Source organism: Otolemur garnettii, unplaced genomic scaffold (genome assembly GCF_000181295.1).
Source record: "Otolemur garnettii isolate 467f Iridium unplaced genomic scaffold, OtoGar3 scaffold00014, whole genome shotgun sequence".
Lineage (NCBI taxonomy): Eukaryota > Metazoa > Chordata > Mammalia > Primates > Galagidae > Otolemur > Otolemur garnettii.
Genome location: NW_003852409.1, coordinates 16,524,752 through 16,542,414, shown reverse-complemented (window position 1 = coordinate 16,542,414; position 17,663 = coordinate 16,524,752). Strand labels below are relative to the sequence as shown.

Here is a 17,663-nt window from a genome sequence, read left to right as displayed (position 1 = left end):
AGCCTATTTATTTATTTTTAAATGTCATTATTTAGTTAGTTATTTTTAGATAGGGTCTTGCTGTAGTGCCCAGAGTGGTCTCAAACTCTTGGCCACAAGCAATCCTCAAGTGATCTTCCCTTTGTAGCCTCCCAAGTAGTTGGGATTATAGGCATGAGCCACTGCTCCTGGCTAGCAGTTTTTATGCTTCTAATAGACCTTTGTAACTAAGGACCTGAGATAAAAAGAGCTTTGGGCTGACTTTCTACTTGGCTTGTCTTTTGGCGAGAGAATGACCATCCTTTCCGTTGTCTCTCCTTTGGGATTGATCACTTCTAGTAGTATAGCTGCTGCAAGGTCTTGTAAGAGTGGTACTTGATCTGATAGTAGTGAATTCTCTGAGCCATGAATAGGTGCAGCGCTCTCTGAGCACTGATTTAGTTCAGTTTTCATTAGGCCAGGAGAGTGCTTTCATTGAACCAGGAGAATGAGTAAAACTTTTATTCTTCTTAGAACAGATGGAAGCCACTCTTATATCTGGAAATTCTAGATATTGTTTGTGTTTAACAGGTGAAAATCTATAAGGCTGCTGAATAGTAAAAAAATAAGTGTCTCCAAGCTTACTCTCATTCATAACCTATTTATTTTAATTTTATATATAATTTTACTTTCTTTCCCCTACCTTTACGAGAGTCAAAATATCAGATTTTAAATGGAAGCTAGAAAACTGATAAAGGCTTTGGAATAAGGCAAGGAATAAATATGTTTAAAATGAGGAAGGGATAAATGATGATAAGAAAGTAGACAGCTGTAAACGTGTGTATAATATTAAATTATAGGGGCAGTATCCTTTTGACACTAATGCTAGTAGCAGTAGAGTATAGGAGAGATAGATAGTCCATCCCCAGAAATATATAGATTTCGAAAATTAAGACTGGTTGCCTGCAGAGCAACCACTTACTGTCTTTTTTCTTTTTTTTTTGAGACGGAGCCTCAAGCTATCCCCCTGGGTAAAGTGCCATGGCATCACGCTCAACAGCAACCTCCAACTCCTGGGCTCAAGCGAGTCTCCTGCCTCAGCCTCCCCAGTAGCTGGGACTACAGGCGCCCGCCACAACGCCTGGCCATTTTTTTTTTTGGTTGCAGCCATCATTGTTGTTTGGCGGGCCCAGGCTGGGGATTCGAACCCACCACCTTAGGTGTATGTGGCTGGCGCCTTAGCCGCTTGAGCCACAGGCGCCGAGCCTTACTGTCTTTTTTTAAGTGACTAGTCTTAATTGTCATCGTCACCCTTAGTACACAGAATATCATTAGAGGGTTTCCCAGGGTAGTCATTTCAGTTTTATCAGATGTTGCTTGAGAATATTTAGATCCTTTAGACTGAAGTTGAGCCCTGGTTTGGCTAGTGCAGAGCACCATTCAAACTACATTGAGCAGTCAAGGAAGCATTTCCTTTCTTTGATTAGCTCTGTTCTTCTAAGGTCACCCAAAGCAGTAACTCCCATGTGACTGGTCTTTACAACATCGCAGTATCAGTAGTATAGTACTACTAGGAGAGATCGGAGACTCTGAAGTGGATTACCCTTGGAGGCATCCAGTTTAAATTTTAAAATATCCTTTTATTAATAGAAAAAAAGACATTTTCATCAAAGAAAAGTTAGAAAATGTCAAGAATACTATTTTCTTATTTATCAGATTGTTAGAAATCCCAATTTTTGGCAGATGTTGGTGAGATTGGTAGGTCTGTGGCATGGTTCATGAAGGGGAACCAATGATGTTATGCAAAATTACAGAAGTACTTACTCTTTGGCCTAGTAATTCTGCTTCTGGGAATCTCCTACTGCTACAGGACACCTGCACTCAAAGCATTACGTGTCCAGGGTCACTCACTGGTGTCTTGTTGTTAATGAGAAATGCTGGAGACAATCTAAGTGTCCTGCAGCAGTAAAGAACAAACTACAGTACATTCACATGGTGGGATACCATGCAGTTACTTAAAAAAGGGCGGAGGAAGAGCTAGATACACTAATAGAGAGTGTTTGCCACCTTTTGTGTGTGAAAAGGGGGGATAAGAATCATACTAGTATTTGAATAAAGAATCACTTTCTACAACTGGAAAAATGAATAGTTATTTTATAATTACCTGTGCAGGGCAAGGGGGAAGATATTAAGGGGGATAGGTATGGTAGCAAGACATCATTGTTTACTTTTCTCTATCTTTATAATTTTTGAGCATAGGAAACATCTTTTCAAAAGAAAATCTATAAAGCAAAAAAATATATAATCTGATAAGAAAAAAGAAAACATAAAGGACCCATAATTCTATTTAGATTACTGCCAAAAAATACACATCATTCAGGCTCTCTTTTTTATATAAATAAATGTTCCATTTTATAAAAATATATCAAACATATTATTTGATCTACTTGTGTTCTTCATTCAACAGTAAGTGTTCTTTTACAACACCATTTTAATAGCTGCATTCAGAATAGATGTGTCATAATTTGCTTAATTAAGCCCATTCTCCGCATTTTATTTTAGTTTTTCATGCTCTTACCACTGTAAACAATACTACACCGAACATCCTTGTAACTAAATTTTTGTAATCTTGTATACTCTTTTCTTTTCTTTTCTTTCTGTTTTTTTTTTAAGAGACAGAGTCTTACTTTATTGCCCTTGGTAGAGTGCCATGGCAGCATCACACAGCTCACAGCAACCTCCATGTGACTGGTCTTTACAATATTGCAGTATTACTAGTACAGTACTACTTAGGTGATTCTCTTGCCTCAGCCTCCCGAGTAGCTGGGACTACAGGTGCTCACCACAACACCTGGCTATTTTTTTGTTGCAGTTTGCCCAGGGCCGGGTTTGAACCCACCACCCTCGGTATATGGGGCCGGCACCCTACTCACTGAGCCATAGGACAGATTTCTGCGATTGAATTCTTGGAGTCAGAGACCATACATTTTTAAGTCTTGATTTTGGTTTAATGCAGGCTAAAGGTAGCCTTAACTCTCTTCCTGTCTACCAGTTCAGTCAGCATAGAGTTATGCAAGGTAGGGTCATCACTTAGAGACAAAGAACATCTGTGTTTAAAGTAACGTCATACTTTGTTACTATTCAGGCCAAGGTGACTGAGGAATTAGCAGCAGCCACTGCACAGGTCTCTCATCTGCAGCTGAAGATAACTGCTCACCAAAAGAAGGAAACAGAGCTGCAAGTGCAGCTGACAGAAAGCTTGAAGGAGACAGACCTTGTCAGGGGCCAACTCACCAAACTGCAGGCAGAACTCTTAGGTACGTACTCAGTGTGGCCTGCTGGGATTGTTGCCATTTAAATTTAAGGCACAGGTGCCGCCCATATTTTTTCCCTTTTAAAAAACATTTATCACTGGCCTCTCAATCTTTTTGGCACAATGCTTATGAAGTTTGTGAAGGACTGACCAAAAATGGAAATGGACCAGGATAAAACTGCTAGATTGTTATACATAAAGAACCAATGAACTGACTATTCATATGGAACGGATTGGTTGTCACCTCTTCCCTTTTGTTTGGGGAAGTGTTGCCTTCAATATCTTTGGTACTTAGGATTGGTGCCAAATGCCTGGACTGTTGTTTGGACTCATGAATCACTGGAAGTTTAAGAAAGCGGTGCTTCCTCTTGTGGTTTCCTCTTTCCCAGAAGATGGATTGTACCTCTTCAGCTTGGCAGTCAGAGGCCCCTCCAGCTTGGCTTAGCTCCCATGAACTGCCCAATTCATCCTGGCTCTGGCCACACCAGCAAGCCTCCTGGCCACTCTTCAGCATATTCTGTAGTTCTTGTCTTGCTTTTATCCATGCTATTCTCTGGACTTAGCATGTCCATCATCACCAGTATCTGCCCTCAGTCTTCTCCAAAATCTGCCTCTTTTAGAGGCTTTCTCAGTTATTTTTCTAGGATATTTTGCACCCCCTCCCCTTTTTTTTTGAGACAGAATTTCACTCTGTCGTCCTTGGTAGAGTCTGTGGCACCACAGCTCACAGCAACCTCCAACTCTTGTGCTTAAGCGATTCTCTTGCCTCAGCCTCCTGAGTAGTTGGGACTACAGGCACCTGCCACAATGCCTGGCTATTTTTTGTTGCAGTTACCACTGCTGTTTTAGCTGGCCGGAGCTGGGTTTGAACCTGCAACACTTGGTATATGGGGCTTGCGCCCTATCCACTGAGCCACAGGTGCCGCCCATATTTGTTCCCTTTTAAAAAACATTTATCACTGGCCAGGTAAAGTGGCTCACTCCTGTAATCCTTGCACTTTGGGAGGCCAAGGCAGGTGGATTGCTTGAGCTCACAAGTTTGAGACCAGCCTGAGAAAGAGTGAGACCCCATCTCTACTAAAAATGAAAAACTGAGGCAGGAGGATTGCTTGAGCCCAAGAGTTTGAGGTTGTGAGCTGTGATGCCATGGCACTCTACCAAGGGCAACAAAGTGAGACTCTATCTCAAACAACAACAACAACAACAAAAACTTTATCACTTAGTGCATTATTATGTGTCTGACCATATCACAGTTAGATTTTGATAAGCACCATTTATGTCTCTTCTCCTATGGATTGCAAGCCCATTGAGGACAAGGATGGTATTTGGTATTTTGTTCTTTTCTATAAAGTCCTTTCCTCCATATTAGTGTTAGTTTGTTGCCTGGCACAGAGATAATGCTTAAGACATGGTGATTGGATAGAAGATTTGTGAAGAGCAGAAGGTTGATTCATCTGCACTGGCGTATAGACACAAATGTAGAAGGCATAGCAGGCAGCAGGGTAGCTGAAGCAACAGCAGAGTTGGGCAGCAGCAAAAAGTTCATTTGTCTAGTACCTAAAAAACAGTGACAGCAGATGGTAAAGTGCTACCTTGTAGCGCATCACTTAGGCCCTTATGACACGAACACATGTTAGACAATTTTAGATTTAAATTTTGTACAGATACCTCATTTCTGATTTTTTCATGCCCTATGACAATTACCTTAAGAACCATAAGAGCAGTGGTTCTCTACCTTCCTAATGCCGCGACCCTTTAGTACAGTTCTTCATGTTGTGGTGACCCCCAACCATAAAATTATTTTCGTTGCTGATGGTTGGGGGTCAATGCAACATGAGGAACTGTATTAAAGGGTCGTGGCATTAGGAAGGTAGAGAACAACTGCATAAGAGTCTGGCAGGTGCTTGTAGTCCCAACTACAAGGGAGGCTGAGGCAGAGAGGATTGCTTGAACCCAAGAGTTTGTGGTTGCTGTGAGCTGTGATGCCATGGCACTCTACTGAGGGTTACAAAGTAAGACGCTGTCTCCAAAAAAAAAAGAGAGACATGAGAGACATAAGAGTCAAAGTTTTCCAAACAAATAAATTTTGGTGCATTGAGAAAAATTTAAATAGCTTTATGTAAGAAGGGATGTTTCAAAAGCAAACTCTTGGTAGAATGTCCCAGCTACCAAGAAAGTTAAAATTATCTTACCTAGGTAATGAGAAAGGGCCTGGATCTGTTTCAAAGGTGATCTCCAACTACTTAGAACATTTCTTATACATTTTATATGTGTAGAGATGACTTTCTACAGGGTAAATATGGGTAGGTGGGGAAGTCAGCTTATGACTTGATAAACCTTATTGCTGATTAGTAAGGTGATGCTGAAATAGTAAGCAACGGCTACTTATGTGGTAGGATTGGGAGACAGAAGTAGGCAGCTGTGAAATCACTGCTGGGAAATGCAGCCCTCTGCAGCTATGGTTCTGCAGCCAAGTGTATCTGCTCCTGTATCCCAGAGCTCCAAGAAACCTCTGAGCAAACACAATCCAAATTCAAAAGTGAAAAGCAGAGCCGAAGACAACTGGAACTCAAGGTGACATCCCTGGAGGAGGAACTGACTGACCTTCGAACTGAGAAGGAGTCCCTTGAAAAGGTAAGTTCTACAACTCAAGTTTCTCTTTGGACCTAAGTGGCTAGGATTAACTGTTTAATAAACATTTTTATTTTCTTCTTAAAAATTAGATATGTGCTTGTTTTAGCAAAAATAATAGAGAAAAATGTAATAAATTTTATCTTTTTTCCCTCTCTAATCTCATGTATCAGAGGTGGCAACTATAAACAATGTATGATCCTTCCAAATTGTTTTCTGTATGTATAAAATATACATACCCACTCACACATATGCATATACCAATAACATTTTTTAAATAATAATGGGATTTCATTTAATGCTTTTTAAAAGAAATATTGTGGACAACATATTACATGTGAATGAGCCCTTTCTCAATCTTATTTAGCTACTACACAGTAGTCTAATGTGAAGCTGTACCATCATTTAATTATTCACTGATGGTTGGATATTTCTTTCTATTTTTTTCTGTATTATTTAAAACATGGCTTCTGGCTGGGTGCAGTGCTGTAATCCCAGCACTCTGGGAGTCTGAGGTGGGGGATTGTTCGAACTCACAGGTTTAAGACCAGCCTGAGCAAGAGTAAGACCCCACCTCTAAAAAAACATAGCTGGATATTGTGGCAGGTGCCTGTAGTCCCAGCTACTTGGGAGTCTTAGGCAAGAGAATAATTTAAACCCAAGAATCTGAGATTGCTATGAGCTGTGACGCCACGACACTCTATCTAGGGCAATAAGGTGAGACTCTGTCTCAAAAAAAAAAAAAAAATGGCTTCTATGGATAGCCTGATATTATACAACTCTTTTTATGAATCTGAGTATTCTCATACAGTGGATTACTTAAGTTAAATCATGGGATCAAAGGAAATGCTACATATCTAAGCTTTTTATAAATAATGCCAGATTATCCTCAAAGAATGCTAGTTTACACTCTCAGCACTATGTGAGTGAGCACATTCTGCCACATTCTTCCCAACTTTACATATATTACTTTTTCTGATCTTTCTTAGTCTGATAGGTAAAATAATTCTATATTTTTTTGTATGTATTTTTATCTGCAGTAAAGCTTTCATGTATTTCATTTCTATTTGTATCTCTTCTGTGAATTCTCTTTGTAAATGCTATTAAGGATATAAATTCTTTTTCAGTTGTAGTTGTTACAAATATTTTTCTATTTGGTTGTTTTTTACCTTTTTTTATAGTATCTTTTGTTGGTTAAAATTTTAAGATCCGGGCAATACTAGACCCATTGAACAAAATGGAAACTTTTCTTCGATTGTGTTCTAAACAGTTTAATGTAAAAAGAACCAGTCCTGATGCTTTAGTAAAACTCTCCAGTTTGGCGCAGTGCCTTTCCAGGGGGTAAATCTTGATCTGTGTTTATAGTTTCTTCAATGACTTTTTATCAGTTTGGAGTTTTTTTAAAACCAATTCCTTTGGTCTTTTGGCTATTTTCAATTTTCTATTGTCATATATCGTAGATACTACCACAGTGACCATCCTTGTAACATAGTCTTTATGATTATGACTTAATTGCCTCCTTAAAACAAATTAATATTTGTAGAATTTCTGGATATGCCTATTTTTAAAGGCTTTTCACAGGATTGCCATCCAAAGAGAGTATATATCCATTTGTTTTGTTCCCAGCAGGGTGTGAGAGCGTCTGATTTCTTATACCGTCACCAAAGTTAGGATGTTCCCCTGCTCTGATGAATAGAGTGGTAGATAAAACCCTACTTGTGTTTCTTCTCCTTGTCATAATTTTCCTTACCCAGCAGCCAAGAATGTTAAATATATACGGAAAAATTAACCTAAAAAATGAACCATTTCCAGAAATGGAGTAAGGACCCAACTCAGTCAGTAACCACCACCACCACCATTCCCTTTTATCCTCTGTTAACTGAGTTGGAGCTGATGATGATTCTCTTATTCCTAAGAACCTTTCAGAAAGGAAAAAGAAGTCAGCTCAAGAGCGTTGTCAGGCTGAGCAGGAGATAGATGAAATTCGTAAGTCCTACCAGGAGGAATTGGATAAACTTCGACAGCTCTTAAAAAAGACTCGAGTGTCCACAGACCAAGCAGCTGCAGAGCAGGTAATGGGAAATTGTAGTACTCTGGAGATAAATGGGAAGTGTGAAAGACTCGGAGAGAAAAGCTTCTGTAATAGTTTCTTCCCTGTCATTTAGGATGACATTTGTCATCATTGATGCTCTCACTTTGGAGAAAGATGGGAAAAGCAATTCAAATGTACGCAGGACAGTCATGAACCAAGCAGTAGATCGTCTTTCCTTTTTTTTAAACTTAGTTAATATTTAATTACATAAGTAAAAATGAAAAGCAATCTTTTTACAAAAAATTCTAAACATGGTTAAGTTCAAAGTCTTCAACCACCAGACACCATCCTTTAGGTACATTATGACCTTTGAAAAGAAGGGATTCATTTACGGCTGGGTACGGAGGCTCACACCTATAATCCTAGCACTCTTGGAGGCAGAGACAAGAGGATCCCTTGAGTTGAAGAATTAGAGACCAGCCAGAGCAAGAGTGAGACCCCTTTATTAAAAATAGAAGAAATTAGGTGGGCATTGTGGCAGGCTATGATAGGTAGTACCAACTATTCGGGAGTGCGTGGCAGAAGGATCTCTTGAATCCAGCTGTTTGAGGTTGCTGTGAGCTAGGCTGATGCCATAGCACTCTAGCCTGGGCAACAGAATGAGACTCTATTTCAAAAAAGCAATCATGAAGGGGAACCAGGGATAGTGGCAGGCCACAACTACAACGGGACAACTAGATCTCTAGTCCATGTGACAGCAGCCTTTTTCACTGGAAGTTTAAAATTCATATGCGTAGCCTTGGCGCCAGCCACATACACTGAGGCTGGAGGGTTTCAAACCCAGCCTAGGCCAGCTAAACAACAATGACACCTGCAACAGAAAAATAGCCAGGTGTTGTGGCAGGCACCTGTAATACCAGCTACTTGGGAGGCTGAGGTAAGAGAATCTCTTAAGCCCAAGAGTTTGAGTTTGCTGTGATCTATGACGCCACAGCACTCTACCCAGGGCAACATAGTGAGTCTCTGGTCTCAAAAAAAAAAAAATTCACATATGTAGATCTGTTTAATTAGAGTGCATTAGCACCCTCAATTTGATCATGTCTGAGAATTTTGGAAAGAAAGTTTCTGAACCTATCGAGTTTAGGGTTCAGACCATGAAAAGCAGTGATCTTATTATGGCCCTGTCCTGTCTAGATAGTCACATTTTTGCCTGTTTGGAGCATGTTTTGGAGTCCTGCCATCAAAGACATCTTCCTATCTACGTTTAAAAACTACATTTAAACAGGCTGGGCACCATGGCTGGGATCACACTTGCCTGAGCTCACAGGTTCGAGACTAGCCTGAGCAAGAGCGAGACCCCATCTCTAAAAATAGCTGGGTATTGTGGCAGGCACTTGTAGTCCCAACTACTCAGGAGGCTAAGACAAGAGAATCTCTTGAGCCCAAGAATTTGAGGTTGCTTTGAGCTGCAACACCAGGGCTCTCTACTGAGGGCAACAAGTGAGACTGTCTCAAAAAACAACGTTTACTTTAAAAGTAATGAGGGTCTTTTGAACAGCTGTTTCCTGGTTAAATCTGGGCTGTTAGCATACTCTTTTGCCATATGAAGGGTAGGTGTCCCAATGTGCAGCAGGATCCCCTCAGGATAATCCTACTGTTACTATTCTTGGCAGCTGTCTTTGGTGCAGGCTGAGCTACAGACCCAGTGGGAAGCAAAATGTGAACATTTGTTGGCCTCTGCCAAGGATGAGCACCTGCAGCAGTACCAGGAGGTGTGTGCACAGAGAGATGCCAACCAGCAGCAGCTGGTAGCACTTCAGGAAAAGGTAAATGTTTCCCTTGGCCCAGACCACTTAGGCAGCTCAGTTAATTTGAGGCAAGCAGACTGTTTGTGTCCTGCCAATCCTTTTGACCCTAAAAGCTGTTAATAGCTAGAATACAAAACCTCACTTGTTTATTAGTTACCTTTCACGTAATTATTTGGGATGACAGATGAGTGACCTAGAAAAAGAAAAAACAGCAGTAATATTCTGGAACATGTTTTCCATTATTATTTAATCCTATGTTTATTAAGCAAATATTTGTTGGATGTCAGTTGTATTCCAGCCACTGTGTTAGATAAAGGGAATACAAAGAAGTCTGCCTTCAAGGATCTCATGGTCAAGAATGGGAAACAGAGAAATAAACATACACATTAAGTGCTCCACGGCCCAGAAGAGGAAGTGCTAGGGGAGCTGGGAAGGCTTCCCAAAGGAGGTGACATTTGAGCAGAGCCACAAAGGACAAGGCAGAGAAGGAAGCACAACATCCTGGGCAGAGGCACTGAGATGGGATGGAGAGTGCAGTATGGTGGGATCATCAGGCATAAAAAGGAGAGAGCTGAGATGTGGCTGAGGGTCATGGTGTGAAAGTCTCATATCTGGAGAGTCTCAATCTTGTAATTAAATAGGTTGCCACTAATGCTAAGTATTTCTGTTTATATGACTAAAGTTACTACTCCCATATTCTTTTTGTCATTACATTTTTGATCTGATTAGGAAAAAGGCAGGTGACCTTTTTGGGAAAGGGGAAATGAAGTTGTGAGGTGAAATTGAGTAATGAGGAAATAGAGTGCTCTGAGTTGGGGCAGGAGGACTGGTCACAAGCAGGCTAGGGGAGGTTAAGACGTGACGCTTAGGATGGTTCTCCTTGCCGTGGGTTTCCTGACCGTCACCTGGTAGTCTAGGTTTCTGAAACCATAGCCACGGTCTGTTGTTTGCAGTGTTTGGCCCTCCAGGCCCAAGTCACAGCCCTCACAGAGCAAAACAAACAGCACATTAAGGAACTGGAGAAGAACAAGTCCCAGACGTCTGATGTTGAAGCCGCTGCTACTGACCCCTCAGATAAGGTGAGCTGGTGTTTCAAAGCAGCAGCAACCCCTGTCATGTCAAGGATTGAATGGCATAGCGAACATTTAGAAGGAACGTGGCCAATATATTGTGTTAGTAGCAATTTTCTAACTTTAGTTATGCACCACTTGTCTAACTTAAAAATTAATCCTTTGGAGCCTACCATTCTGGTGGCAAACCCCAAAGGGCCCTATCTTTTTGAGATTTTGACAGATAGGGGAAGTACTTCTAAATCAGGAGAGGAATAGGGGATGGGGAGTGTGCCCAGCTCTACAAGCCACCAATCCCTGTAGTCTGCGGCAGTTCTCAGTAGTGTTCATGGTGAGAGGTATCAATAAATGGTCTTCAAGCAGTCCTGGGCTCACATGCCACGGCTTGCCTGCCCTTGATAGGAAACTCTGATGACTAGCTCTTCTGTCAAAGTCCTGCTTATTATTGAATACTGTTCTCTCCGCAGTGACCACCTTCAGTGTCTCCATTTAAGACCAGTTGTGCCCCATTATAGGCTTATATTTAGCTTTACAGACCCCTGTCTGGAATTTAAATGCATCCCGTAATGACTAGATTTTGGCAACATATATTTTGATGTTAACACAGGTCAAGAAGATCATGAACCAGGTGTTCCAGTCTTTGCGGAGAGAGTTTGACCTGGAGGAATCTTATGATGGGAGGACCATTCTGGGGACCATCATGAGTACAATCAAGGTATGACCAGCCAGCTGTGCATTATTTCATTAGAATGGGTACTTTGTTGCTTAAGTACCTTCTAAGGGTCATGAATAAAGAATTATTCAAGACTGTTCCTCAGTAATTAGGGCACTTGGAGTGGCTTGACAGCCTTTTATGCCAGGAAGATGCAGGGTCATTTTACCAGTGTTAGTAAGGACTGCAGAACTAGGAGCAGCTGCTGTGTTTGTTTCAGTTACTATCTCTTCCTTGGCTTTTGAACAGATAGTGACTATTCAGCTGTTAAACCAACAAGAGCGAGAGAGAGGGGAGAGCAGCAGTGAAGATGAAGAAGAGCAACCTCAGAGCCCTTCCAAGGAGCAGTCAGTGGCTGGCAATCCTGGACTGCCTCAAGCACCCCTGCATAGGGAGAGGCAGGAGCCCCCCATGGTGTCGTCAGAGCAGGTAGTCGAGGAAGCTGTCCTCCTATCTTCTCAGGCTGTCCCCACTCCCCAGGATGAGGTACAGAGAAGGAAATGGGAGCCCTCAGAAGCAGAGGTGCTCTCAGAGATGCAAGATGGCTCCCTCCCACCTGACCTGGCTTGTGCCCCATTGCACAGAGTCCTGGAGCCCCCAACTTCAATTCCACCTGAGCTTCCAGGCCCTATAACTATGGACTCTGAGTGTGAAGAGACACTTGTCGCCAGCCCACTGGCAGCTAAGCCTGGCAGCTCATTGGGAAAGGTCTGCACTGGGGAAGTGGCCCCAGATGGCCCCCTAGAAGAAGGCTCGACAGGACTGTCTGTGACTTCAGAACCCAAGAAGGGGGACCCACTGGCTGTGGGACTGCCTGAAAGCCCAGGAAAAGAGCTTCAGCCCCCTGAGCTTGATAAAGACAAGGATGTCACTAGCTCCACTGGTCCCTCCAAGCAGCTGTCAAGCACAGAGGCAGGATCTACAGCCGCAAGAGCAGCCCTGAGCTCCAGCCATCATTCTCAGAACTCCAGGTACATTCCTTTGAGCACGATTTCAGGGACAGGCATGACATGTGGTAGTTGTCTCAGTTTTTTCTAGGGCCAGAGCTCATTCCTCTGAGCACGGTTCCAGGGACGGGCACTATATGTGGTAGTTGTCTCTTTTTTCTAGGCCACAGTTCATCCCTCAGAGACTGACTGATTTACTTAACCATTCATCCACTCATTCATGCATTAATATTTATTCAATAGTACCATGTGCAGGGTTCTGTGGTAGGCAAGTATGGTAGGCAAGTCACAATTGGTCCTTAAGTTTATGGAGTATATAGTCCAGTGAGGAAGGTGAATACATACTTATATAGTATAAAAATATGATAAATGCTTAAAAAAACAAGCAGGGTGCTATAATAAAGAATAAAGAGGGAGCTGTTTTACTTTTGACAGGGTAGTTAGGGAAGGATTCTGAGAAGGTAACAGTTAAACTGAGACCCCAAAATGAGAAGGAGTAAGAATAAGAGAGTGCAGAAAGAGAGGACCACACGTGTCAAGGCCCTGCAGGGGGAGGGATGTGACACAATCAAGGCACTAAAAGAAGGCACAATAAATAAGAACAGAGCTGTGTTAAGCAGAGGCTGGAAGAGTAAACAAGAGCCAGAATACGTGAGATTTCATGTTGCTGTTAAAAGTTTGGTTATTATTTAAGTACAGTGAGAATCTATTAAAGGAGTGTAAGAAGAGGAGTGATGTGGTCTGATTTCTTAGTTTTATAAGAGTGCTCTGGCTGTTGGTTATGGAGGGGCCAACAGCAAGGCTAATGGATGTTACAGAAACAGTGACAGTGGGGGTGGGAGGAATTCCAGAGTGATCCTAGCTCTTGGCTTCTTACCCAACTGCCAGGGACCTGTGTAGCTGCTGGGTGCTGTGGCTTGGAATGGGAAAAACTTTTTTATGGCTTGATTTTCCTTCAGTCTCTTTGAGGATGAAGAAGAGGATGAAGAAGATGAGCTGTTTAAAGGGGCGACTCTGAAAGTTCCAAGGCCTAAAGCACAGCCTGAGGAGGAAGATGAAGATGAGGTGGTAAGGAGATCCCAGGCACTGCCATGTACTCATACCATCACCTGGGGGGCCCTCCCCGCTGGCTCTGAGAAGAGAAACGGGGTCTGCTGGTGGCCCATTGCCTGGACTCTGTGTGCAGGGTCCTGTGGGAGCAGGCTTGGGGCTGGGAGTAGGCAGCTCTGTAAGCACAGACGGGATGATCAGATACCACTTTTCTCCTGAAAAAGAATAATAGTCTGCATAGTCCTGCACAGGAATGCCAAAGCCTCAAGTTTCCCAAAATCTGCTGGGATACCATTTTTATTTGTCTGACATCCTTATTCATAGACAAAGACACTGACTCAGAAGGATAATTTACGTAAAGCCACAGAGTGAATTAATGGCAGGGGTAGGACTAAAACCCTAGGCGCCTATTCAGACCATCTGTTCCTGAGCTTTCTGCTTACTCAGCCTGCTTTTTAACATGTTGCCTTATTTTGTCATCACAATATCTCTGGGCAGAAAATGGATTCAGAACTCATAGCATATTGCTTTATGGAGAATGAGAGTGAAGGCTAGGAAGGAAAGTGCTGATAGAGCCTGGATTAGAGCCCCAGTTCTTACATCTGCTGTTCCCCATTGTGCTAGGTTACAGCATTTCTGGCTGTCGCTAAGCCAATTTCAATTTCACTGTCATGGGAAGATCACTGGTATGAAATATGTGTGGAGAATACAGGTGAGCTTTAGGCTCAGTCTGTCCCAGGGACAGAAATATAATAGTGAATCAGGGCAAATCCTGTCCCCTCATGTATCAGTCAGAGTGGGTTTTACCTTTTGCCAAAACCTGGGGAAGACCGCTTGATAGATTGAGATCCTGGTACATACCAGAGCCCTTCCCTCTTGCCTGTGTTTCTTTGGAAGAACTGTACCAGTTATCTTCTATTAGCCTTTCTCCTCAAGAATTATGTTTTCATTTGAGAATCCTGAATACAAATTATGCACTAAAAAAGAAAAAAGGGGGGGAAATTGCGTATCCTACGTGACTACCCTAAATACAGTTGAAATTTTTTAATCAGCGAGTATATTATTGGTATCAATACTAATGCCATCAAGTTAACATCTGTTTCTTAGATGCTTTGAAAACTATTTCACAAACAGGCTCATTAAATAATCTAATCCAGTGAGCTAGGTACTTTTTCCCATTTTATAGATCAGAGGACTGAGGTTCAGGAAGATTAAATAATATAACTAAAGTTATATAGCTGGTAGATGTAGAGCTAGAACTTTAACCAGGACAAAACAGAAGCTGGGAGCTATGCTTGAAAATTTTAGACCAGGCAGGGTGGCTCATGCCTGGAATCCCAGGACTTTGGGAATTCTAGGCAGGAGGATCAGTTAAGCCCAGAAGTTTGAAGCTGTAGTAAGCTATGTTTGCACCACTGCACTCTACCCTGGGAATGAGATCTTATCTCTAAAAAAACGAAAATCCTATACTGTCAGAGTTTAGAGATCACTTCCTTGATGCCCAGAAAGAAGTTTGAGGTCTGTTAGTTGGTAGTAGTGATAGGATTAGCCCAGAGACTTCTGTATACACCATGCTGCCTTCCCTTTGGCCTAGCTTTGTGAAGATGGCTCCTGGTCAGCAGTAGCTCACCAGAGCAGAAATTACCTTAGTTTATGCCTTCAGTTTATGCCTATCTTTGGCCCCTGCTATGCACTCCTACCTCCCTTGGGACCTGTTTCCTGCCAATCCAGAGGAGAAAAGCCTGGAACTTAAGTCATGAAAAGGGTGGGTTTCCTCTCTGTCCCCTGCCTGGTTAGAGGGAGCAGGGATAGGGCTAATGAGAGTAGCTCATAGGACTCTGTGGCCCTGTGTTCTCGCCTCTTGGGAGTGTGGCCAAGCCTTTAAATTCAACTTTGTCTCAAATGATGGGATCACATCCAGAGCCAGTCAGGCCACTGAAGGCCACAACAACAGTGTTTTTTCCAATGTGACTGTGTTCTTCCCAGCATCCTTTCATCTTCCTGCATCGTGTCCTTATCTCAGGCCTGTTCTGCTTTTCTCTTTCTTTCTTCTACTAGCCATCTCTCCTCTTCTACCTTTCTTTCTCCACATGAAATATGTAAGTTACCATATGAGAGGAAAACCTGTCAAATCAATTTATGTGCTTCACGAATAAATGACAAAATTAGCCAAACAAAGTTGGTCTTTTGTCTCCCTTCTTGGCACGCTTGTCTCAGCAGTATCTGGAAGCCTAGGTTTGCTGGCCCACAAGTTGGTCCTTCCAATACAACTCTTTTTGCAACCCAGAGCCAGGAACGGAAGTTGGATCACTTCACCTCATAGGTGGGAAGTCCAGCTGGTACAGGGACAAGTAAGGACTGATTATTCTTTCCTGTTTTGTCAGAGCATGAAGGGACGCCCGCCCCCAACACCCCTTTTTGGAGATGATGATGATGACGATGACACTGACTGGCTGGGATGAAGACCCAGGAAAGTGGTGCAAAGATTTCTCTACAACCCTTCCCAAAGCATGATTTTGCACAGCTAACCCTGGGTCTATCTAGGTGAGCCACAGGGTGAGGTCAAGGTGAGCATTCTGGGGACAGTAGTTCAGGCATCTGAGTTAGTCACCTTCTGAGCCCCCTGTCCTACCTGGTGAAGAAGAACATGACCCTGTCTGTCTTCAGAAGCCAGTTGGAGAAAGGGCTGGTAGGTTTCCCTTCAGCCAGTCACCTTCAAGATTCCTGCCCTCTTCCAAGCTTTTTTTCTCTTCATTAACTCTCAGACTGACCTGGGAGCCCTCCTCTGTCTCCCAGTGCTCAACTGTGCCCCAGCAACATTTGAGCTGAGGTCTCCTTGGTAGAACCAAAGGGAGATGACACTGTCTTTAAGTCCCAGGGCAGTTAACAGCCTGACATGTAGTCCTGGGACATGTTGTCTTTTCTCTGCCTTAAATCTGATACAAGAGGTCAATGAATATTTGCAATTAAAACTAAAATAAATGTCTGTAATGAAACTTGATTCAAGCCATGGGGAGAAATTGAATTTGGTCTCAAGGGTTGTCTATGCTCTTCTTTGGGATTCTAAGGTTAAGGACTATAAAAAATCTAGATCAGTTAATCTGGACAAAGGCATTATGACATACTGCCTTTGGTACCTGACACTGGAACTTTTAGACTTTCGAAGAACATCACCACTCTGCTTTCTCAGCTCATCCCTGGGGCGTTGTGATTACTGAGGACCAGTCCTGCTATTCTCTTGCTCTTGCAGGCTTCCCAAGAAGCCATGTAGTGAATGTGGGAAGGTCCCTACTTCCTATTGTTCATAGTACTTGAGGGATTTTTTGCTTGGAGGGCAGTTTCTATTCCCTCTTAACTCGGGGCCAGGCCTACTGCAGAAAAGCAGTGAGACAATATGTGTGGACATTTTATTTATTCCTGGATCTCCTAAAAACCATGCAGCCAGTCTTAAGAAGAGAGAATAATTTTAATAAAAATGTTCCCTGATTTTAAATACTATTTATAAGATAGGAACTTAAATTCCACTCCTTCTGTCCTAACGTCATCCTTGTAAGCTTTGTACCTATCTATCTCCCATGTGTGGGCCTAGGAGGCATTGAGAACTACCATTTACTACTTTACATTGAGCAAATAGGCACTGCTATCTGGTACTTTATCTCTAGTAACCACTGCCAAACACCTTATTATACCCTTTTTATAGAGAAAACTGAGGCTTAGAGAGGTAATTTGTCCAAAGTTACAGAGCTGGTAAGCAGCAGAATAAGAATTCAAATCCTAGCCATTTGATTGCAAAGCCTGTGCTGTTGGCCAGCACAGCAGTGTTCCCTGCCCTACTGGCACTGGGCTGGGGGAAGGGGCAGTGATGCTTTTAGACACAGGTTCTTGGACCCTACTACAAATCTCTTGCAATAGAATTACCTCTGTTATGGTAAAACACAAAGAGCACAGGCTCCTCAGTCTCCTAGATCTGCATTCACATCCTGCTCCACTGTGTGCTATGTGCGTTAGTCAAGTTACTTACCGCCTCAGGCGCCACCCCCTCATCTAAATCTGTGAAGAATCAGACTTAGGGCCAGGCTGCCTGGTTCTGAACCCTGGGTCTGACACTTACTAACTAGTGACTTTAACTTTTTTTTTTTTTT

General features: G+C 42.5%; 1 protein-coding gene across 2 annotated transcripts in view; it reads left to right on the top strand.

Annotated features, from left to right (window-relative positions):
• The window catches only part of FKBP15 (FK506 binding protein 15), a 55,077-nt gene extending 38,570 nt beyond the window's left edge, over positions 1-16,507 (top strand). The window contains exons 20-28 of one of the 2 annotated variants that reach the window (XM_012802413.2): positions 3,104-3,275; positions 5,769-5,905; positions 7,819-7,974; positions 9,608-9,760; positions 10,696-10,821; positions 11,420-11,527; positions 11,774-12,495; positions 13,431-13,539; positions 15,906-16,507. In XM_012802413.2, the coding sequence (XP_012657867.1) occupies positions 3,104-3,275; positions 5,769-5,905; positions 7,819-7,974; positions 9,608-9,760; positions 10,696-10,821; positions 11,420-11,527; positions 11,774-12,495; positions 13,431-13,539; positions 15,906-15,983 (1,761 nt within the window). In that variant the 3' untranslated portion in view covers positions 15,984-16,507. Of the gene's footprint in view, positions 1-3,103; positions 3,276-5,768; positions 5,906-7,818; positions 7,975-9,607; positions 9,761-10,695; positions 10,822-11,419; positions 11,528-11,773; positions 12,496-13,430; positions 14,851-15,905 lie in introns of those variants that run through there. The other variant, XM_023510611.1, reaches the window with a different exon arrangement.
• The last annotated feature ends 1,156 nt before the right edge of the window (positions 16,508-17,663 follow it).